This window comes from Haemaphysalis longicornis, unplaced genomic scaffold (assembly GCF_048455015.1).
Source record: "Haemaphysalis longicornis isolate Haplotype H1 unplaced genomic scaffold, Haemaphysalis longicornis Haplotype H1 scaffold_8, whole genome shotgun sequence".
NCBI classification, from domain to species: Eukaryota; Metazoa; Arthropoda; class Arachnida; order Ixodida; family Ixodidae; genus Haemaphysalis; species Haemaphysalis longicornis.
This window is the reverse complement of record NW_027526445.1, coordinates 26,310,455-26,334,723: the sequence shown is the minus strand read 5'-3', so window position 1 is coordinate 26,334,723 and position 24,269 is coordinate 26,310,455. Positions and strand designations below refer to the sequence as shown.

General features: G+C 46.3%; 1 protein-coding gene across 1 annotated transcript in view; it reads right to left on the bottom strand.

Annotated features, from left to right (window-relative positions):
* Nucleotides 1–16,982: 16,982 nt before the first annotated feature.
* Nucleotides 16,983–24,269, bottom strand: part of LOC144150045 (iris-like) — a 45,028-nt gene continuing 37,741 nt past the window's right edge. The window contains exon 3 of the mRNA XM_077681844.1: nt 16,983–18,520. Within this exon, the coding sequence (XP_077537970.1) occupies nt 17,597–18,520 (924 nt within the window). The 3' untranslated portion in view covers nt 16,983–17,596. The remainder of the gene's footprint in view (nt 18,521–24,269) is intronic.

Here is a 24,269-nt window from a genome sequence, read left to right as displayed (position 1 = left end):
GTTTCAAACTCTGTTATACATGTGATTTCATGAATACCTCGGAGTGAGAGTAAGAGTGTTAATCGCGTGATTGTTTCTGTACAAATCTTTGGGTTTTGTTGACTTGGCCAATCAGCGGACCAGTGTGTGTTAGTTACCAGGTCCTTGAGGCGTGGTTTTGTGTAGTAAAACCGAAATGTTCGGTGTTCTTGGACAGTCATAGCGAGAGCTATAAAGTCGGGAAGCTTGAGTCCGGTCAGTTGAATGAATGAGAGTGAACGTGGAGCCCCTCGAGAGTTAGATATGTTTAGCTGGGATCATTTAAGCATTTCTCTGGTTTTTTTTATCTGAACTTGGTATATCAGGGGCGCAGTTAGACATATCTGTAGTTTGTCCGGTGCTCCCTGAACAAATTCGTCAGGGAGCGTTTCTTTGGATTCTTTTTATCTCTAGATAATCTGCTGCAGTATAATATATTCTTATAATGTATTGTATATATAATATTTGTATAATATACGTTGTTCCATGTGAGTTAATTTTCTCACTGTATTTCGCCTCAGGATTATCCGACACCGTATTTTAATTTTTTTAAATATAACGTTAATGTAACCACACGTTCAAAGATTCGAAGTGGAACTGGAACGCGTTCCTTTCGCAATAAAAGAACTTGTAACGGGAACTCGTTTCAAAATTGGGAAGGAACGAGGAACGAGCTTTCATTCCCGTTTTAGAGGAGCGTGTACAACACTGGTTTAGCTTGGCCATAAATCGAATTTCCAGAGAATTTGTTTAGCTTGGCAATAAATCTAATTTCCAGACGAATGGACAATATGTAGAGCGCATGCGTGAGCATATACGTTCAGGGTAACGCTGCGTGGACAGATACAACCACTACCGAAATTGAAACAGCATAACCAATATTCACTGCTTAATGCCACCAGTCAAAAAACTTGAGCTCAACTGCGCTTGTCTCTTGCTCCTCAGAAAAGAGAATTCCTCACTGCCATCACTCGTAACACGCCTCCCCCCTCATCCTGCATAAGTACCACCCCTGGTCACTGCCGCCTTGATTCGCACCTCGCCTATATCAGTGCCTCCACGAGCCCCACAATGTGGTGCAATCAATTCAAACAAATTATTGTTTCCCCCAAAATACCATCCGACTGCTGCCAAAGAAGCGTGGGAGGCCAAAATTACGCCCATCTTCCCGCGAGGGAACCCTGGTGTATTGCGACGCATCGGGGGGTTCTATTGGCGTTTCTATTGGGTTGATTCTCTTGCGCTGACGCTGGTATTGGATTGTGTCAGCCCACTCGCTGAAGGGACTATCGCTTCCATCACATCTTCATCGGAAGAATCAAGCCAAGCAGGAAGTCGTCAAGCAAGTCACGCGAAGTCGAACGAGAGCGAGCTCTGACTGAACCGCGGCAGCGCGCTACCCGCTTTATAGTCACAGCGCCTGAAGGAGAGGAGACAGCGCAGGAGGGTCGCGCATGCGCGCACTTGCGCGACGGGAGCGGATCGAAGCGCGCGCACGCAGCTGTTGTTTATGATAATGAGACGGAGTGAGAGTGTTGCGCACAGCTGTCGGAGATAAGAGCGGAGGAGAGTCGCGCATGCGCAGGTGGCGTGCGGACGCCGCCGACGCCGACGCAGGAGGGACATGCCTCAGAGCAAGAGATGCGTCGCATTTAAGGTGGCGGTCCCACACCCGCCATGTTGGAATTAGTTCAGAGTTTGCCACCAGACTACGCCACCCACCCGTGGCGGACGAAAATACCGGCACAGGCTTTCAGGGCACGATGTTCCCCGTACCGGCGTCCCCTCCCCTCCGCCTGCGATTCGCGAGGGGAGACGCTTCTTTTGTCCGAACCTGAACCATGACCAACCGATTCTGTTCGCCGCCGTGCCCGGGGGGGGGGGGGGGGGGGGGGGGTTGCTGGATTGGCCCTGCCTTCTTTCTCGCCGCGAGTTGCTCGGCGCTCGGCCTCCGATATCGCGCTGAAGAGCTTTTTCTCTGTACACGCGCGTAGCACAAATAAAACAGAATAATCAACTAAACGTTTCACTGTTGTTGGGGTGAAACGTTGGACGAATGAGCAATACATATGTCGCCAAGCTTGCCAGCGCACATTACTAAAAGAGCAGAAAGAAAGCTCGGTGTAAAGGAATGAAGAAAGAGATATTGTGTAAATTATCGGCGTCTCTTGATATATTTCAGGCGGTTTTTCTCAATGAACCACCGCTAAATCGTCGGCACGGGCCTTGCGTATTTCCTTCTATCCTCGTCTTTCCCGCTGTGCAATAATGTCCTCTGTGTTGATGTCATGGCAACTTTAGCCGGAATCAGAACACCTTTGGACCCTAGTATGGGTTGCAAGCTAAGTCTGGCACAAAAGTTTTTTTATCGTATTACATACATAATACTGCAAATATAATAGACTGCGCCATATGCGCAAGTATCAGATGGCCTGTCTTCTATTCTTGCCTTCCCGCACCAAACGTAATTCATCATGCATGTTCAAGATAGAGGTCAAGAGATGCCGAAAGCATTTTGTCCGGTCAAAGGAAGCGACAGGTGCGCTGTTGAATTTATCCTGGTGCTACTGTTCGAAATTTATTTTCCGACATCACATGTCTTTGTGGCATCCCACGTGATCGCCTCGAAAATATAACCAACATCTCACTGCGGCAGTCAACATTTCGTAGAACCTTTCAGCCCACATGCTTTGCACTGCAATCACGGCTTTACACCGGATGAAACTGAGCATAGCACGCCGAGTCAGAGGAAATATTTATTTAGCTTCCAACATAAATATTGCAGCTGGTGGTATGAGATGGGGGGGTGGGGGCGAAGTGCGAAGACCATATCAGCTTCAGCATATACGTCGCTCAGCGGCTTCAGCTCCCTCAGGCAAGCGCAGGAGATCGCAGGAAATTGCTTTTCAACCCACCCTTGCTTCCCGGTGGGAGTTGGCCGTGGCCGAACTCCGCTGTAAAAAAGGAAAAAAAGAATGGGTGAGATATGTGCACGCTATGAGCAAAAACAAATGATCTATAAGAAGAGCCAAGCTAACCTGCAATGGGGCAGTGATGCTAGTGCAATAGCAAAACGCGCGTTATAAAATATCACGGGAATGTTTCGTCAATACAATGGGGTGTTCTCGGGACTAATTTTGATTATTTATAACTACGCTTGAAATAACCATGCCGGATGCGGCCAGCAAAACGAAATGGTGAAACGGCGGTCAGGACACTTAGTTCAGCTATAAAAATATTTTTTCTACGTACTAAGGAAGTTTATGCATACCTGAAGGGGAAAAAGGGCATAGAAGTGAAATTGAAAAAAAATCACTAGGTAAAGGATAAAATAAACAAACAAATTTCGAGTCTACGTGCTTTTGCAACGGAAATTGAGTCCTAAATGTATGGTCGGTGTGAAATTACGTATGAACAGATTGCGAAATAATCGAGTTCTTTTGAAAGCAGTGCAACTAATACTTATCCGTTTTTTTTTTTTTTTGCTGAGAAGAGGAGGAGGGTGTGTTCAGGCGCCGATCACGTCCCTCAGCACCATCGTCACACGACCCATCGCCTCTTCGTTCCAGTGCACCATGTCCAGTCCAGCCGCCGGTCCGACCCCATCCGCCTGTAAATGTGTCAGTGTTGATTACACTACAACCAATGTAGCCGGGACAACTTACCGCTCGTACAGGCAATAGCGGACACGACGTCTGCCCAGCACAAAGAGGCGATGGATTTCAAGAGCAACAACTCCGTCTGCGTGAAAGTAGCGCAACGAACAGGTTATTCTCTGCCGCAAACTGTCGTAAAGAGAGACATAGTACCCATAGTCAGCCCGAGGATCAACGCGTTCACGGCATTCAGAATTCGCCAGTGGGAGCTGGACCGCGCAACGCGGGCCACCGGCGGCAGCGTCATCACAACACCACATCCGCGTCCGAGTAACAGCGCCAATACGACCTCCAAATCCGCAATCAATTGGTACGCGTCGTCCATGGTTCTGGCCTGTCAAAAAAAGAAGAATGAAAATGACAGTGTTGATGCAGAAATTCTGAGCATACCCTTAGCTCAGAGGCAGAATTGCATCTGTTGTGCATACCAGACGCAGGTCGTTGGTGCCGATCATCAGGACGACCCTGGGCTCCATGTGGCGGAGGTTTCTCAGGCAACTAATTACGCGGGACCCGGACACTTCCGTGTACTGACTATTCGGTGCCATTTATATTTTTGTGATGGGTATAAATTTGTCTCCACAAATCCTTCGATTCTGTTCTTCGCGTTTCCGTTGATTTCGTTCTCGTTCATGGCGTTTTTTGTTCTGTTCACAGTAAGTCACTATACGGCAGGTTGCTTCGTTTTTACCTCTGTTCATCACTTTGCACCTCAGCATGTCACGGGTTTTCGGTCCACGCGCTTCCATGTTATAGATTTATTATGATTATTATTTTTGTGAGGCCACCTGTCTTTTCTTTTTTTACCAGTGAAATCTCTATTCACGGTGCTGTCGCTGCCCTACACCTGTGTCAGGCTGAACTTCCAAAGGCAGCTGGCTATCCCTCTTGTTCTTGTGTTCCTCTCCCTTGCTTCTGGTTCCACTTATCCTAACCTTTCAACAGGATGTTGGTGCTGGAGGAGCGAACTAACTTGCTTCCAGATGTAGAGAACAATAGCGCCGTCTGAGTAAAGAGTTCTGCCAAAACGCTAGCTTTGGTCACGCCGGGTGAAACGAATCGGCCAAGATTGAGGGTGGGACTCTTGGCGACACGCGACGATGTTTTCTTGTTTCATTTTTATTTGGCGGGGGGAAGGTAAATATACGCTGCTGTTAGGTTGTATGGGGGTTGTTTTCCACGGCGGTTTTCCACTTGCTCATTCACCAACAACACCCTCGACGAATGCACGGCGGCAATGTTGGCTTCTCTGTCGACGCCAGAACATGCTGCTCAGAATTATTATACATATAAAAAAAAAGATCGAAACACGCGACACCATCAACTAAAGCCTTTCTGCGTTTGTTTGGCCTGCTTGCACTATGTAGTTTCTCTCTTGGTCGGAAGGCAGAATACTAACCCATTAGCGGGAACACCGAACAGATTTTTTTTTTCCATTTTCAAATGCGAATATAACTACTTATAAGCTCCCGTTTCGAGTCAGTGCTCACCCTTGTTGCGTTCTTCCTTAGCTCGTGCGTGGTAGCTCATACCAGAAGCTGCGTACAGCATTGTGGAGGCTACATCGTTGTGAACAGTCCGCCTAATGCACCGTGAAGGGGGCTTAGGGCAAGGTGGAACCGCCAGGCCCCTGCGGCTTTCCTTCACGGTGAGTTAGGCGCACGCAGCTTCTTGTATGAACTCTAGGCAGGACACCGCGAGTCAACACGGTAAACAGTGTTTTCTTTTACTTCAAGAAAAAAAGAATTCTCGCTGCACATAAATTGGAGAAAAGCTGAACCTGCCGAGCCTACAAGCACCCCCCACCCTCCCTTCCACAATACCGTAGCGAATTCACCTCCGCAACCCACGACACCCCTCCCTATCTGAGGAAGTCCCTCTGAATGGGAGCCTGGTCGCGGCTCTTTGTAGTTGTTTGCTGATGGCGTTTTGAAAGTGTTTGAGAGGAGAAGGATGACTTTATTTGAGAAAGGAGGCCAAGCGGCCCTGTTGTGGGATCTGGGAATATGGGCAGGGGAAGATGGTTCGAATAAAGCGTTGTTATGGCACTTCGATTGTTCACTTCACCACAATATGTCTGTGGTACCATAGCTATGAGAATAGCTATGGCATATAGCGAATCGTTTGGGCCGCTCGGCGTTCTTCCTTCCACTTTCTACAGGGTTGCCTTTTATTCAAAAAGAAAAAAAAACACTGTATAGGAAGACTGCTACGTCGTAGCTTCACTCTCCAGGTAGAAATCAAAGCCTAAATTTAGGAAAGTATTGTTGTATTTTATGTTGATACCGTTGTTCAGAGTTTATTTTACCGAGCATATATACACTTGCGGAGAAGCTAATTTCCAATTTCCATTTTGTTTTGAATGAATCGTTTCATTGAACAAGACAACTGATAGTATCTCCCAAACAGCTTGTTGACATTGCCACATCGATGTGGGTGGGGGGGGGGGGGGGCTTTTCTATTTTAGATGCGAAGCATCTCTTGCTCGGGTCTATGTCCCGCGGCGTCGGCGTCCGCACTCTACTATAAAAAAAATACTTAGGCCATGCCCGGTTTCGAACCCACGACTCTCTGGCCGCAACGGGAGGTACGCGGCGCTCTACGGCGCTCCACGGCCGCAGAGCGCTCTACGGCGCTCTGCGGCCGTGGCGGCTCAGTGGACGGGGCCGGGCTTTCCCGTTTCACCTTGTAGTGAGTAAGATCTAATTAGTCGTGGTGCAAGGGACGCGTGTGGGACTGGACGGGCATACCCTAGCATAGGTTCAAATCGTGCACCTAACCTTAGTTTTCGTAACATTTATTTTCTTTGCGCAAACGTTTTTACCACCCCCAGTGGCGTAGCCAGGGGGGGGGAGGTTTGGGGGGTTCAAACCCCCAGAAATTTTTATTGCTGGATGTTTTCTTGTCTTTCAAATGTTTTAAAATGTAATGTTGAATGTTGTCCTGTAAAAACTACCAATTATATATATATATATATATATATATATATATATATATATATATATATATATATATATATATATATATATATGTATATATACACACACGCATTAGGGTTGGGGCGCAACCCCCCCCACCCCCCCCCCCTGAAATAAATTTCTGGCTACGCCACTGACCACCACCATCGGCTATTTATGGTGCCATCACCCAGTCACCAAATTTTCCAGAGATTGCATTCGATCTGACAGGAATGAGCTAATCAGTAATTATATTGCATGTGCTTGGCTGAATGAAAATTTTCCGTCCAGCAACGGGGTCATTACAGCGCCAAGATCATTGCATAATTTTGCTCTGCCAACAAAGTTAGATGCCACCTTTCCCAGCAAACTGAGGTCACACGTTTTGAGGTCACACGTGAGGTACAACTGCAACAGTACAGGCACTGACACAGCTGTTTATTGGAGACAAAACTTCCAACGCCGCTGCCTCCATACAAACTTTGCTGCGCTTGGAATGTGAATAAAAAAAAGAAACCTGGCATACTCGGATGCAGGAGGCAGAGATTCACCAAAGCTGCTGCGAAGGAACTTTTATTGACCCTTGAAATACTCTCGGCTATGTAATGTTACAATAAGTTCATCAGAAGAAAGATGTGCTTGCCAATCAACGCGCAATGGTACACAAATTTCTTCACTTGCTTGAAATGAACAAGGTTACTGAACATGCTAACTACATGAAGGTTTTGCACGAAATAGGAACCAGTTTCGTTGACAATGGCTTTCGGCTGGTAAATGTTCCTCTCGCGGTTGCATGTTGTTTCCTGGCATACCGAACTCAGCTGCTTTTCCTGAAAACTTTGCAAAACAAAAATTAACAAGCAAGGGTAACAACAAAGGCCTTTATTTGCACTAAGCAAAAGTCATGAGCCCTACAGAGGCACACAAACTGGCAAAAGACCTTTGTATCTTACAGTAAGCTGAAAAGACAAAAATATAACATAATGGTTATCAAATACAGGGATGGGACAACAGGGTGACAAAGCCGTGATGATGGAATCAGCCGTGATGGTTGCCGTGTTGGTGTTCATCAGAGGCACTGCTTTGCGCATATTTTCAGCACGTTTTCTGTAAAACACAATGTCTCTTTACTACATGTGCACCAGCAAAATGCATCGCAAGAAAAAACAAAATGTCAGGAAACATATAAATGTGCAAATGTACATAAAACCCCAGACGCAACCCCATAATTGGGCAAAAAACCTGTATCGCCTAGTTCCCAGATAAAGAAAGGAGGAGCTTATGGATAAGGTGAACAAAAGAGCACTACAAAAAAGGCATTGTCTAGCGTTCCGTCCAGACGGAACGATAAGGAATGCTAATGTTGCGGAACGGCAGCTGTCACTAAAGTTCTGTTCAGGAGGAACGCAACTCTCCGTGAGAGCAATCTGTTGATTTTTATCCAACCGAACACACCGCTTCCTCACACCGCCAGGTTCGTTGTTAATTAGTAATCACTACTTAGTAATTATAAATGCTCGGACTACCTCTAGCTAAGTACGGAAGGAACTCCAAGCTGCTACCCCAAGCCTGCTTGGCAACATGAACAGAAAACAGTCTTTCTTGATGTTTATGCAAAGGCAAAACCGCTTGTTTTAAAGTTGATTCATCAAAGGCAAAACCGCTTGAAAGTTAAAGTTAATTCATCAAAAGTAAACGGTTACAAAAACATTTACAGACTAGCTTTGTGCAGCCATAGTCACTTATAATAATTACAGATTATCGGACGTAACCCTAGCGTTGGCTGCGTCGGCCTTGGCTTCAGTGAGCCGTAGCGGTTCAGCCGGTTGGGCAATACCAAAATCGACTGCTCTAGCCAACTGAGTTGTAAGGCGGGCGTGAAGCATAGTTATTACAAAAGTTCTAAATGCGTCAAAAAAAAAACAGAGCTCGGCAAGATTTCAACACCCAACTACAACGTCCGTAAGCAGAGGCGTAAGTACGACTATTTCACAACGCGTAGCTTTTACGGGTACGGCAGGAGCGAGTACGGCTATTTCACGACGCCTAGATGTTACGGCTACGGCAGCGACGACGGAGAGTTTTCAGGGCACGCCGGGGCGCGCGCCGGCGAGCGAGCCAGGTTAGTTCACGACGGGTAGGGGGGGGATTTCACGACGCCAGCGAGACGCCAACCATATATGGCTACCTTCTGCATTTTTACGGCCAGGCATTGGTGGCCGGGCCACATGCAATGGGAAGGGGCCGCGAATAAAAGTGCAAGCGGTGGCAGCAAGCGGTGGCTAGGCTCCGAATAACAAACCACCCAGAGCTTTTAGCGTTGAAAGGTAAAACTAGCAGCCCCACGCCGGTCAAAATCGTGGTAAGAACTAAGCGCGCTTTTTCACATCCCCAACACATGCGAACCCTCATGCGGACCCTCATATTCCGCCAGAACACAACAAAGGCTGAACAGAAATAACACTCGCAGCGCGTTAGCGCGAGATTGCGTGCAATGAACACAAAAAGAAAATCCTTACTTGCATGAGGAAGCTGCGGCCGCTGTCGCTTGCGCTCGGCGACTTTGTGATGCATTTTTACGCCTTATCAAACGTTTTGGCGTTTTACGGGTGTTACCCATCGCAGATCACAAAACGTCGCACCGCTGTACTCCACCGGACAACGGCGGTGCAGAATGCCCAGAGATACCGAGCAAATTTGCTACCACCGAAGTTCGCACAGACCGCACGGCGTGGCGACAAAAACTGAACGAGTATCGGCAGTATCGGGTATCGGCACCACGACAAAGAAGAGGCGAAAAGTCTGGGAAGCCTGAATAGGCTCCCTCGAATAGTGCGTTTGGCCGCGCCATCGGTAGCAGAAAGCTGAAACGTAACAAAGTAGCTTTACAGTTTCGACACTGGATGGCGCCACATAAAACTGCAACGTTGTTATGGCTGTAAAATTGTCGCTACAGGAATAAAAAAGGGTTAATTGTACATTTACTTGGTAATGTTATAAAGATATGACATCGACGTATATTCCATGTAACGCACTTTTTGGAGTTCCGTGTGTGTACGTAAATAGGCGCGTTTGAGCGCTTCGGCCGGCGTGATGAAAATCAGCCAATTTCAGTAACAGTTTATACGTGTTATATTTATCACAGCGCAAACATTGAACGTAACTAAGTAAAGGAGGTCTTCAAGTTTGATGTGTAAAAATATTGAAACTTCGTCTTCAGCAGCAACGCAGAAAAGTTACACCAGAAAACCCATGTGTACGTGTAAACTGAGATATGTAGACCAAAATAACTTTAAAACCGCTGAACGAAATTCAGCGAAATTTCGGCAGTATACAAATACATATGCTGGCAACGCGCACACGAAAACACATTGCTCTGCATTCATCCATGTAAAAGTTTAGCGTGAGTAAAGTTGCGCTATTTTAGCTATTTTCAAACGGCCGTATAGCAAAATCTATTCGCTGAAACGGAACTTCCAAACGTAAATAACTGCGTAGACATCTATTCTATGCACATACCAAACTACATGTAATTACGTCGCATAGTTTTCTCAAATTCTTACACCGCCCGAAGCAAAAAAAGCAAAAATACAATTTTTCTCTCTTGCAAATTGGCTTCTCCTTCTAAAGCCAAATTAGCTGGAATAGACCGGTAAGCGAGTTCGGAATCTAGAAGACTTCTGCTTTCTAATGATACATTAGCCATGAATGTGGTGCCAACTGGGGCGCAACAGCGCCTACGCAAACATCGTCCAAAACCGGCAGCGCGGGCCGATCGAGTGGGACCGCCACCTTAAAAAAGTGCTTTCACCGCATTTATTAACTGAGATTTTAAACGGTAATTTATTAACTGGGAAATTTGGCAATTTCAGCCACAGTTTCAGTTCTGCTGCTTGGTATAGAGGTTCCGCGACGTCAGTACGGATGTATCCAGGAGGGGTACGGGAAACAAAAGACAGGATGCTGACCATGGCTTCCACTCCCTCTTCAATGACGCCCGCTTTGGTGCCTTGTTTATTGCCAGGGCTCTTAGGTGGCGCAGCAATACAACTCATCAATCGCTCTTCGCACACATCATCTGGCCGTGGGATTGTATACCTGCCCCGTTTTTGTTACGGTCGATAGTATAACCGTTTCGTGAAAGATGATGTATGATTCAACAAACAGGCTCACGTAAATGGCCGTGCCGCTTATGTCAGTTCACCAGCATCGTGTCAGACAAGTCCAATACGCCCGACGGACATGTGCCGCTGCCTTTACGCCGACCAACGACACCGGTTTGGGTGAGCAACCACATAGGCACCGCAACGCGCGCAAATGCGACGCACAGTGCTGCTATAGACTATACTCGGGCTCAGCTTTGTGGCGGACAGTTCAACTACATTTTAACTGAAATAAAAGAAACAGTGCCGATTCTCGCAAAATTATGAATATTTAGTGCACAAGCAGCTAAAACAGTACTTGCGACATTAAGAAACGTTAAGAATTATATAGTACGACATGGCAGGCACAAAACCCTCCGCAATATTTGGCGTAAAGTGCCTTGTTCTCATATGATTGTTGCTCTTTGCTTCGCGTGTTTTCCCCCACTCTCTGCTCTCCTATTTTACAAATTACTTAGTTTCATCGCGTAATTAATAGGAAAGTTAGCTAATTTATCCATCAGCTTTACTTGCTAGCGACCTGAGCGCCAGGTAACATCACCGCCAGAGGTCGACATCAACACCGTGCGCTCAAAGTTTGGGCCGATGTCTGGCTGGCTCGGACTTTGGCATAGCAAGCACAAATAAATGTATTCGGCGTACGTTGGACTACGCCGAATAGATGTGCGCTTACGCCGAGGTACGTCGTATCGCGCGTACGTCGATTTTAGCCGAGCATGTGGTTGAGTAATTACGGTGTGTCGGACTAACTGTTTCTATGACGCACTACCTGACGCACTAACTGCTTCTATGTTTTTGTGTTCGTTTTTAAATTTTAGCCTTTACCCCGGCACTATTACCGCTATAAAAAGTGGGCTTAATAAATTAAAGCGCAAAAAGCTGGTTTGGCAAGCTTATAATTATTGTTTAATTTGCGTTGGATTTTGTCGGCCCCATCCAGCCGGAACGAGCTGCCCATACTACGTCACGAGTTCAGTGTGGAAAAGCAGTGAGTGTGGTGCATGCCCATTCTCTATTTTACTTAAGATACATCTTATCTGAGAGAGGTTTATTTTAAAAGTAGCTTCAATGTTATTTTAGCAAACCAGTGTTTCGAAGGAATCATTACGTCTTCGTGGTCCCTTTAGGCAGAGGATGAATCGACAAGGAGAAAGAAGGAAGATAGTCAGTGTTACTGCGGCAGACGCTTTGTTTGTTTTAAAGGCAAAGCACCTTAGCGGCTCGGGCTGGGGCGTCTCCTGTCGTCGTTTCCTGTAGTCACGGTACTAAAACGGTCATTGTGCAGAGCAAGCACGATCTTCAGACCTCGCTTCGCCCGGGTAACTTTGGGCAATGCTTGGCGCGGCATTTACAGAGTTGTTCACTACTGCTGGTAACGAATGCATTTCAGTAAGATGGGCGACGGAAAGAAAGAAACAAAATTTCACCCCCCACCTGTGACCTGTTGATCGAGGCCGCACTTCACCATAACATTGCGCGTTCCTTTGAGGCTTGTTCCATTACAGTCTTGAACGTGAGTTAACACTGACGTCGCGACATTCCCGCCTTATATCCTGCTGCAATTTTCTGATAAAAGCAATATGCCTTGAATCATGTGCCAGCGCCTTATTCAATAACTTGCGCTGTTATTACTAAACAAATGAGTTTTATTTGTTGATATATTCGGTGCGCACAAAAAAATGAAGAAAGCACAAAAAATTTTGTGTTCGCAAAAAATGTATAACTTGTAACGTTAATGCATTTAATCGTTACAATGGCTACAAATACACGTTCCTTCCGAAGAGGAAAAAAATGAAGACATGCCGGATAGGAAGGCTTACGCATTAGCTGACAACTGTGGGAACTCCTCTAAATATTTGAAGCGAAAGCGTTAGATGCGTCATCAAAAGCTAACAGTCACCGTTTACGTTCTCCCAGGCGGGCACGGTTTATGAAATTTTTAGGGCTAGCTTAACCATAGAGCGTGGCGTGATTAGCTACGCCACGTTTCCTAAACGCGCGAATTTTTCAAGTATAAATGGCATCTTATCAACATGGAAGCCATCTAAAGAGGAAGGACAAGCTTATTCATCTGCAAAAATTCTGAAATCTCTCTGCAATGGCTCGAAGCATCATCATCCTTGATGAGAACCGCCTCTGTCGCGGCCTGTATGACTGTAAAATCGTATGTACTTTGCACATGCGCCACGCCGCCGGCCTGATATGCTTTGAATGTTCCAACGAGAAAGGCGTTGGCGTGTTCCATGTCATTGCAAAAGGTCTATTTTTGGCATCGATGCCGTCATATTCTCCAAGCCTGTCCTCAGGTGCCTGGCGATAGCGCGTGACCTGTGAAAATGACATGGCGTCAGTGGCGAGAAGGCAACATAACCGGTATAATACAGGAGGGTGTGGACATCTCATGGAAATTGCCTGCAGGAAATCTAAGACACCTAATGCAGAGAATGCGAAATCACCATTGTTGTAACTGGTATGCCGGCATCCCGTGCGCCGCCATGTGTAACAGCTGCAGTTGACACGGATTGCTCCAGGTGCACCGCTGCATACACAGATCTAATGACCTTTAATTGTAGAGCCAGTGTCGCGTCAACTGTAGCCTGTTCCTTCCACACCCGGTACTGACGTGGTGTCTACCGTGGAATGTGTCCAGCATTCGCATATTACCTCTCATTATCATCATCATGCTCTTCCCTTTGCCGCTTTTCCCTCTTTCTGTTGCTATGATTAAGAGGTTCGGACCACCGCCCTTGTTAGGCTTAAATATACGCCGTGTAACGGGAGCGTGCTTTCCTAATCTCACAGTGGCTACTTGTGCAATTACTATGTTCACCTTCTCCTTTAATAACGAGTATATGTATGGCATTCTTACACCATTGTGGGTGTACGTGTGCGCGTGTGCGTGTGCGTGCGCGTATGCGTGTGTGAGAGAGAATGAGAGGCACTTCTAGAGGCAGATTTCGTTATGAGTAGCCAAATACGCTGGGTTATTTTATTGCGTTGAAGTGGGATTGAGTGAGTGTCGTAACTTTGCCAATGCATGTTAAATTTGTTCCGATACAAATCGTGGTGCACGGTCGGTTCTCTTTGGCTATTTTTTATTTGCGTTTCCGTCGTTATTTTGGGGACCTCATTTGTCTATATACAGCTTGTGAAAGATATGCGAAATTTATATTTGTATTATTTCCTTTTAATCTAATTAGAGAAATTTACTGTATCTAATTAGCGCAATTCACGTTATTTTTTTGCAATTGCAGTTTTGCATTACTCCCCTGTAATCAGTTTCTTATTCGTGTGTCCCCGCTCTCTTTACGGGTTATTTTTTCTTTCGCTTTGGGGGCGGTGTTTACGTTGCACTTTTTTTTATTTCTCTAACTCATTTCCGATCTTTCTTTTTTTAAAATCGTTATTCAAAATTCTTTCCCACGAATCATCTCCATTTACGCGGTATGAGGATTAAACTTATCTCCGCCAACAATCCATTTTTGTTTCAAACGTAGGTCGTTACACGGTTCGGGCTGCGGGGGTAGTCGGCAAATAATGTTACGCAATGAGAAGAAATACGAGTCCACTTAAGCAATTCGGCAATGGTCTAAATATTGTCGCATCATGGCGGCGGTGGAAGCAGTCTGTATTGTTTTTACCCAACCGGCCAAAACGCTTTCCGGTTTCCAGTCACTGACTAGCCAGCGTAGCTATCAATAATTAACAGTGACTCTGGCTAGTCAGCGAGCGAAAGCATGTTGCCCTGTTGGGTAAAATCAACAAGAACTGCTCCCATCGCTGCCTTGATTCGACACTAATTTGACCGCTACCTGCAATTTTGTGCTTTGCAATTGCGATAACATTACTTGTTGGGCATCCTAGTGAGTAATGACGCAGAGCTTACGGTTACGTCGAAATGTTTCCGCGCTAATTGCGGCTCCAGCTCTTTCCGCTCGCGCCTTACCGGTACTCCAGTGACTCGTATAGCTCACCAGGCAGGTCCGCACATTTCACAGCGTCGCGGATGGCTTGTACTTCGTAAACACTGAAATGGCGTCTCCTGCTATGCGAGCATTACTACGAAATCAATTGGTCTAGCATTGTACGCAGGATAGAAAGAATAAATGGCGTAATCCGGGCTCCACTGGCAATGGCGTCTGCGCTGGTCCTGTGTATTAAGTCAATAATTGACCCCTAGGCAGGTGCTCGCTCGGCTGCGCCCTATGATTCCATAAAGACTGGTGAGAGAGTGGAGTTTTTGCGCGCCTTACCTCATAGGTGACGGCAAGCCAGCCGCTGCAACTAGTAGATCGCCCTATGGAGCCCCATGACTCGTCGCCGACAAGGGAAATGGACATTGCCGTTTCCTTGCAACGGTATCCTAAGGGCGACGGCATTTTCCCGCAATGAGCCAAGTTTTTCTACGGTAATTCTCCGCATTAGAAAGTTAACCGTGCTCAGTGCGCACACCGGTATGTACGCGAAGAAATGAGCCAGCATTGTAACTCACTTTCTCGACTCCCCGCTGTCGCTGTACCTATAGCGTCGTGCTTCTTTCGCCAGCAATAAATATGTGCTTGGTTACGCGTTAATTCCAAGGGTATTATTAAAGAAAAATATTTCTTTACTCAGGAGGAACGCCGTATTTTTAAATCTACAAAACAAGAACGGATTCAACACAAAACTGCGAAAGCTTCCCAATATTCCAGATCTTTCGTTGGCCTGAATCATCCTGTGATTCTCCGGTGACTATGCTATGGGATCATCGTCACCTTCAGCAAATTTAAGTTCACTACAGGACTAAGGTGTTTCGCTTCGACCTCTAACCGCTGCTATCGTGCTCTTTTCGAGCCCATTCTTTCCCTCCAGATCCTTATTTCGACTTTCCATCGAGTTAATGTTCTTCTCTTTATAGTACCGTGTGCACTTTATAACCCTGGTAAACCATTGGTCGTCATTTTGCCTCTATATACATAGCCAGGCCAGGTCCATTTCATTTTCTTTGCTTGCACTGTGATATCAACTCGAGTTTGTTAACTTATCCGTGAAGCTCGTTTGCTGTCCCTAAGCGTTACTCATATCACTCATTGCGCCATGGGCAGGTAAAACGAAGTTATTTTTCTTTTTTGCGGTTGTTCAGTAAGGCACCAAGTTTCCACCACTTCTATCATCGGCAGATGCATTGGTTATAGACTATTAGGTTCTATGGCAGACGTAGCTCACTTTTTTTTACTTTTTGGAACTGCTTTCCAAGTGTACTTCAGCCCATAGCTATACAGGAGCCGGATTTGTTTTTTATCGTGGTTTGAATCAGCCCAGACAACTTGTACAAGGTAGTTACCCTTTACAACTACTTCTGGCGTTGAGTTACGTAAGCTGAAGAGGGTGTTTTTAGCATGCTTGTTCATCTTTCCTTGACTTATTTGTATTTATTTGTAGCTCCACGGCCAAGCTATCGGGTTGCAAAGCTGCTTTTAAGGTTTCACCAGAGAAGGTGTTAACGCCACATAGAAAATTCAAACCCTAACTGCCAGAAAATAGCACCGATGAAGAAATGAGGGAAATTGTGAAGTAAAAAATTATGCGGAGTACCGACGGTGTTTTCGCAACAGAAACAGCACTAGTGGACCCTATAACCTGCGCATAGTATACCTTGATAACATCGAGGTTAGGGGTTCTTTGTGCTTGCAATTCCTGGTGGTACCAACGCGTTCCATTGTGCGTTGAGTTGAGGTAACGAAACAAAATGCTACAGGGCTTTAATTTGTTTGTCCTCCGGCGATGTAGCGCAGGCGCCAAGAATACACGGTGTAAATGGCGTCCTTGTGGGCTGTGACCGTGACTTAGTTTATACCGAACGCAGTGATGGCGGTAGATTAGACAAAGCTCCTGGCAGAATGAACTCAAGGGCAATAGCTGAACAAGGTTGAAGCTGATGCAAATCTTGATGATTGAGATTACGGCATACGACTTCGAAAAAGAACCCCTAGCTTCCAGATTTCTTGCGATACCTGATAATTATCGCCAAACATGCAAGTTGTTCTGCTTAATCGATTTAAAGGAAAATAAACCTTGTTGCATAACGTCATAGAAACAATAGTCTCCATACAATCCTAAAACTATTCCTTTATGCATAACTTTCTTGCAATTATGCATCTGCATCTGCAAACAAAACATTAGCAGTTTTGATGACACCGGTACCAAGAAAAGCTTTTCAAACATCTTTATGCAGTATACAAGCCGCTGTCCACAATAATAAAACCAAATACTTATATTTAGGAAAGGCGACTAACACTTCTCTTGCTTCGGATAACCAGTGGCGCCTGCGTCCTTGTGCGACAATCTTGAACTTCAAGAGTACACAGCCTCGACAGTTCATCGCAGTGCAACACACCATCAGCACGTTGCGACATATTTTAATCACAGGGAAGCAAAACTGCTGCGCCAAAACTCTGAAAGGTCTCTTCGTTTGACCTTTGAGTCACCGTACTCACTCGTCCTGCCTCAGGTCAGATCGGACCGTAGCGCGATCCAAAGTCGCTCCACAATTCCATGTATGACCCTACGGCGTTATGCTTGAGATGCAAGCCAAAGGCGATCCGTTTGCTCGCTGCTGGTAAATAATGTTGAGCCCCGCCACAAAGGAAGGAATGGTACAGGGCACAAAAAGACTATCAGGAGAATTTTTATAATTTTTACCCCACTGTGAGGCACCGTAAGTACTGTCCACCTGCACCATTGGCGACCTTAGCGCTGAACTCCGCACAGTCCATGACGGATACACGCGGAAACACCTGGGATGACGCTCGAACTGTCCGCTTCACAGGCGTCGCACCGATCCGATGTAAAGGATCACGTCCGGATCACAGCTACGGATGAGAAACATAAAGGGTCGGTTTACATTGTAGTTGAAGCTCACCCCAGCGTAGCACATCATGATCAGCGGCGTGAGGAACAGGCCCTCCACGCCGTCCTCGTCCACTTCCACCACGGCCTTGTGCTCGATAGCCGTGACTCGGACGCCGGCTGTCTTGCTAAGTTCCCCGACGTCAGCACGGTCGCTGAACAGATCCGTCACTCCTAGGGTCTCGAGAGTGCCCTTGAAGCTCGAGGTGTGCTCGAGCTTAAACTTGGGCAGGTAGATCTCGACGTCGTGGTCTTCTCCGAGACTCTTGAGCAAGTTCTCGAGCAGATGTGGCGTCAGTTTCTTCTCGAGGCGATCGAGGCCGTCGACTTTCTGCGGTCGAAGAATGACCATGGACAGCTTCTTGCCCACGAATGGCATTTCGAGAGCGTCCACTTCCAGCTTATCACAGCAGCTTGTTTTGTAGTTTTTCCGCTGGTACATCATCTCGACCATGGAAGTCTTGTCCTTGGTCTCGTGGAATGGTCGCAGCGCTGTGTATTGCGGATTGAAGTGCGAGTCCCAAAAGCCAGTAAAGTACATGGCATTCACCAGGAGCAAGGAAGTACGCGAGTCGACCCTCCCGGACTGGATGATGTCTGTCACCTTGCACTTGGTCTTCTCTTCGACCCAAGCGTTAATGGCAGCCCGCGCGCCATTAGGGTCACTTCGGAAGTCCACCTGCTTGACCGCGCCGTCGTATGCAGTCTCGACGAGGTCGCTGAAGTTTTCAGGAACGTCGACGCTCCGGTCAGCAAAGATCGCGTTCGCGATGTAGATCCGGAAGTCCGGCCCACAGTCGGCGAGGCGATGAGTCATTTCTGTGAACTCCTGGCGCACCTGCAAAAGGAAAAGAAACAAACAACTCAGACACAAGACCTAACATAAAGGATCGTATTTACAGACTGAACTCCACAAGGATTAGGCGAATTCCCGGCGGAGTTCATACGTCCCCATATGCCGATGTACTCATCAGCCGTACATTCTTTCTTGGTGGTAAAAGTACCTTTGCTCCACTCTCAAAACATGGTATAGTCAGTAACGGCATAACAAATGTACATTTTGGAACGAGTTCACAGTCTCGGCTGCTACCACTTAAAACATTTCTGTTAAACGAATTCAGAAATGGACTTCAGCAATGTCTTGGACTGCGTTGCATCCACAATTACTGCATTATACAGCAGGACAGTCCCTCAATACTTTTCTGGCGATTCATCTCCTCTGCAACATTGTGGGAGAGAACCATGCGTCGCGCAGAAGCCGCACCGCGCTGCTAATCGTAGCTCACCCGCAGAAGGAGTCGGGAAGACGTAAAGAACGGAAAGGTCTTTCGCCGCGTTGTTAGCAGGGTGCGTGCCTCGTTCGTGCTTCTGATGAGCAAACAATTTCTGCCGAATTCTGGTTTATATCTTCGGATTGGTCATGCCGGTAACTCAGTGCGATTACTAGCAGTTGTCACCTGCCCCGTTTGTTACCGCTTTCCCTGTCCAGTTTTATATACACTAGGCAGTTGACGGTGTTTGGTACTCTTATACCGCAAACATTGGTGTGTTGGTTTTATAAACGTAAACTTAAAAACTCCTAGAGTTATATTTGTCGAAGAAAACGTGCTTTAAAATGTACCAGTAGCAAAAGGACAAGCAAGCATTTCTTCATGGGAGGCACGAGGAGGTAGGAAGTGAGGCAACAACGCAGAACTAAAGCAACAGGGGCGCGGTCGGAAGCAGGAAGCATCGCCTTTTGCAGAGTACAGATTACAACAATCGACACGACGACCACCCCCAATGCAGTTACGAACGCGGTCGAAGAGTAAAGGGGTACTAAATGGCACTGGTTTTTTCATGACGAAATTGAAGGAAATATTAGTTTCCCTTGCTATCACAAATGACATTTGCATGTCAAAAGCGTAAGTATTTTCAAACAGAAACTAAGCCATCAATAACCGCCCCCCCTCCCCTCCCCAAAAAGGCCGTTTTTTTTTCGGGGATAGATATGTGGTAACCGTAATTGCGATTCTGAATAGAGAGCGCCAAGGCATACTCTCGTCATTTCGCTTCGCTTTCTTTCTGACGCAGAGGTGCTCCGAATACGGACACTTTATATTCCCCGAGGGCTGTTGGATCTCACTTAAATTCAACGCATGCCTTAAAACATTCTGCTATCAGGCAAATTAAAACTGCCTGCGTTTCTTGCACGTCGCATTTTTTTAGGGCACAATACCCGACATCATCCACATTTGAGAATGGCTGATTCTATATCTTACTGTGAAGGAATACGGTTTAGAAAACAAAGGTGCGGTCAAAGTGCTCGGCGACGGAGAGAAAAGAGCAAAGCCTTGTTTGGGTATTAGAAGTAGTTTACTCGCAAATGAGAAAGCCATTCCAAGAGCCTGCCTGTCTGTGCCGTGAAACTTATTTTTGTGGTTAGAAGCTAGCCGCACCTTGGCAAGTGTACAAACAGCGCAAAGTTAAACGTTTAAATAAAAAAACTACTACGAAACCCAAACTACCATGAATCTTCCACGCAGGGAGCTTTTGTGAAACTCATAATGCATCACATCCGGATTGTTCAAATTCTCAGCGTGCGTTCCCTATTACACCGGTCTCACACACGGCTTCAATTACCTCCCCTGCTATTTTTGGCTTTGCAACAACTTTGAGTGCTTAAAGGGCTGCTGAAGAGCTAATAAAGTTGATTGGGGCGTTGCTATAATGGTTTTCTTGACGCTCATCTCAAAAAACATGTGCATTTCTTGTGTGAATACACCCAAACAACCTTTTCTCAAAACAAACGACCCCTGCCCGGGACCGCGGTCTGAGCCCTGGCTGCCTTTCGAGATTGGCCAGCGGCAGATGAAGTCATATTCGGAAGTGCGGGTTCTGCGGCACCAGCTTGGCCTGAAGATGATGATGTTAGGTTTTCTCGGCGCAAGGGCATCAAGGCCAAAGAGCGCCAGTACTATGGTGAGGATATTCAAGTGAGAATATATAGTACAGAATATATAATAAAAGGTATCTCAGATTTCTGCTAAAAAAAAAGAATTGGTGTAGAGGGCCAAGTAAAAACATTTGACAATATGACAGGCATTTTTTACGTGCACCCCTTGCCACCGTCTTTGCGGTAGCAATGAGTGGCCCTACCGGGTTCTAGCGTGCGATGGTGGCTCGGCTCACGGGTGATACGATACATACTTAAAAAAATCTACGTCTGAGAGGCACTTAAAAACACGGTTAGTAGAGAAAATTGGCTCGTCTGATAAAAACAGCAATGGGTGTTGAGGGATCATGCGCGTGTACAATTCTGGAAAATGAAGCTTTTTTTGCGGTTCAAGTAGTTTGCATTCTACCAGTAGGTGAATGACTGATAGCGACCCTCCACACCTCAAGCAGCGTGGCTGTTCTGTTCCTTTCAATAGGTACTAATGTGTAGCATGGGTATGGCCTATGCGCAGTCTACAGAGAGTAACCTCTGTGATCCTGTCTCGTTTCTCACAGATCGATCTACCTAACTTGGGTTTTACCGTGTGCAATTTGTTTGCTGAAAAACTGTGTTAATTTGGGCTTGTTGGTACATACTTAGTTTGATAACAGCGCTAAGACAGGACGCAGAGAAGGCGACACGAGACTCAGCGCCCAGTCTCGTGTCGCCTTCTCTGTGTCCTGTCTTAGCGCTGGTATCAAACTAAATTTCTTTGCTGTGTGCCCATTCCAATCTTCCTGCCATTGGCCGCGCAGCCTCTTACGTACGTACGCTTTAAGATCCTCGTACGGGACGCTTTGAATATCTAGGTCACTCCGAAGAGCTGCAGTTACAGCATTCCTGTCTGCTTGCTCATTTCCGGCTATGCCGCAGTGACCTGGGACCCAACAGACAGTGATTTCAAGTTTTTGTTTGTGGGCTGAGCACAGTAGTTTTAGCAATTGATTAAAGACTGGATTTTTTTGCAACTTTCCTGACGCTAAATCCTGCACAGCACTTTGAGAATCAGTGAATATCACTGACTTTTGGACATTGTTCTCAATTATATATTCTACAGCCAATACAAGGCCGTGTGTTTCAGCCGTGAATATAGATGTGGCTTCAGGCATAGTATTTGACGTGGAAAAGTTTGGACCATGTGCAGCACATGATACTGCACCAGCTTACTTGGAAGCATCTGTGTAGAACTCAGATGCTTTGTACTTGTTCTGCAAAAACAAAAAATGCTGCATAATTAATTCCTTTGGGGCGGTTCTTTTGTCAATCTTCATAAAAGAGAGATCATAAGAGATAGGGAAGAGATCCCATGGAGGGACAAAGTCAGCAAAGCTGGTTTTCTGAGCGTCAGCGAAGGATATTCCCAGGCCTGCGGCCAGTGCCCTCACCGACAGAGGGAATGGCTCAGCCATGGCAGGTCGCTTTTCAAAAAGCTTGATTGCCTGGTTACCTAGAGTGCTGTTCGGGTGTCCGGTCAAGGATGTCCCTTTTAGAGCATAATTCAACCCAGTGTACTTCCGCTGTGTTTCAAGAGACCACTGATTGGCTTCCACATACAGGCTTAAAACAGGGCTTGTTCGGAAAGCGCCTGTAGCCAGACGAAGGCCAAGATGCTAGACAGGGTCTAACATCTTTAGTGCTGCTCTCGCGGCAGATTGATAAACAAGACACCCGTAGTCGATGCGGGACCTCACAAGGCTATTGAATAAGGCCAATAGGCACTTTGTGTCAGTACCCCAAGACTGGTGTGAGAGGACTTTAAGGATCCTCACTGTATCCAAACATTTAACTTTAAGGCGTTTGAGGTGTGCAATGAATGAAAGTTTGTCATCAAGCACAACCCCAAGGAACTTGTGCTCCTTTTTTACTGCTATGGGTGTTTCATTGAGTTTAATAACAGGATATAGGCGGATACCACGCTGCCTAGAAAAGACCACACACGTGCTTTTTTCTGGGTTAAAACAGAAGCCATTCTCATCTGCCCATTTTGTAAGTTTGTTTGAGCTAGTTGGATTTTCCTCTCACAAATGGACATATTACATGATTTAAACGCAATGTGCACATCATCAACATATAGCGAGTAGGATATGGAGCGAGGCAGTGCAGTTCCTAAGGAATTCATTTTAACAATAAAAAGGGTGCAGCTGAGCACACCACCCTGCGGCACTCCATTTTCTTGGACGAACATCTTCGAGAGAACATTTCCAACCCTAACCTGAAAGGTGCGCTCCGAAAGGTAATCTTTCAAACTGTTCAGCATGTTTCCACAAACTCCAAGGCGGCGCAGATCGCAAAGAATACCGTAACGCTAGGCTGTGTCGTAAGCTTTCTGTAGGTCAAAGAAAACTGATAAACAATGCTGCTTATGAACAAATGCATTCTTGATGTAGGATTCAATAGCCACTAGGTGGTCTGCTGTCGATCTACCAGAGCGAAAACCCGCCTGGCGATTGTCTATAATACCATGGTACTCAAGATAAGGCGACGGTTAATCATTTTTTCGAAGACCTTGCATAAGCAACTCGTTAAAGCAACCGGTCTGAAACTAGTTGCAAGTGATGGATCTTTCCCCTCCTTTAGAATCGGCACCACAATAGCTTCTTTCCACACTTTTGGAAATTGCCCTGCACGCCAGATCTTGTTAAACAACAGTAAGAGCGCTTCTAGCGTGTCGTCGTGCAGGTGCCTAATCATGGTGTATGTTATTCGGTCTCGACCTGGTGATGATCTACCACAAGTAGTGAGCGCCACTTTAAGCTCCTGCATAGTGAAGGGGCAATTATACCCTACCTCAGACTGCCGTTTTTCACGTACAATCTTCCGTTCCTCTGCATTCTTGTGTCTCAGGAAGTTATTTGTATAGTGAGCTGAGCTTGATACATACTCAAAATGCTTGCCTAGGGCATTCGCTTGGTCTTGTAAAGTGTCTCCACTTGTGCTGACCAAAGGGTACGTAGAGTGTTACTTTCTCGGAGTGCTTTAATTCTGCTCCATACTTTCCGCGTGTCAGTATAGGATGTGATTGATGACACAAAACGATTCCAGCTTCCTTTTTTCGCAATACGCCGAATCCGTCTGCCATTGGCCTTTGCCCGCTTGAAAAGTACCAAGTTTTCAGTCGTTGGGCACCTACGCAAGACACCCCATGCCGTATTCTGTTCCTTACGGGCCTGCCTGCAATCATCATTCCACCAAGGTTTTGGCTTAGCAACCCTACTAGAAGAAGTTTGGGGGATGGACTTCAGCGCAGCTTCAATTATATGGGTGGTCAGAGTCTCAGCAGCTTGATCAATACCAAGGTTGTCTATAAGTGTATAGTGACACTCAGAGAGCTCTTTGAATTTTTTCCAGTCTGCGGCCTCCTCCTTGAACTTTTGTGGGCATGGAGTGTTGTCTTGTTTATTAGAGAGTTTTAGTATAGCGGAAAGCACCACTTTAGCGCGCCCATAGCGTTAGCGGGCACGCTAACCGTAGCATAACGAGGCGCTATCCGTTCGCGATTGCGGCCCGCAAAACGTTAACGCTACAGCTAAAACGCTATACTAAAACTCCCTATTGTCTACAAGCTTGAGGCTTACTAGAAAGTGGTGACTTCCGTACAGGTTATTAATGA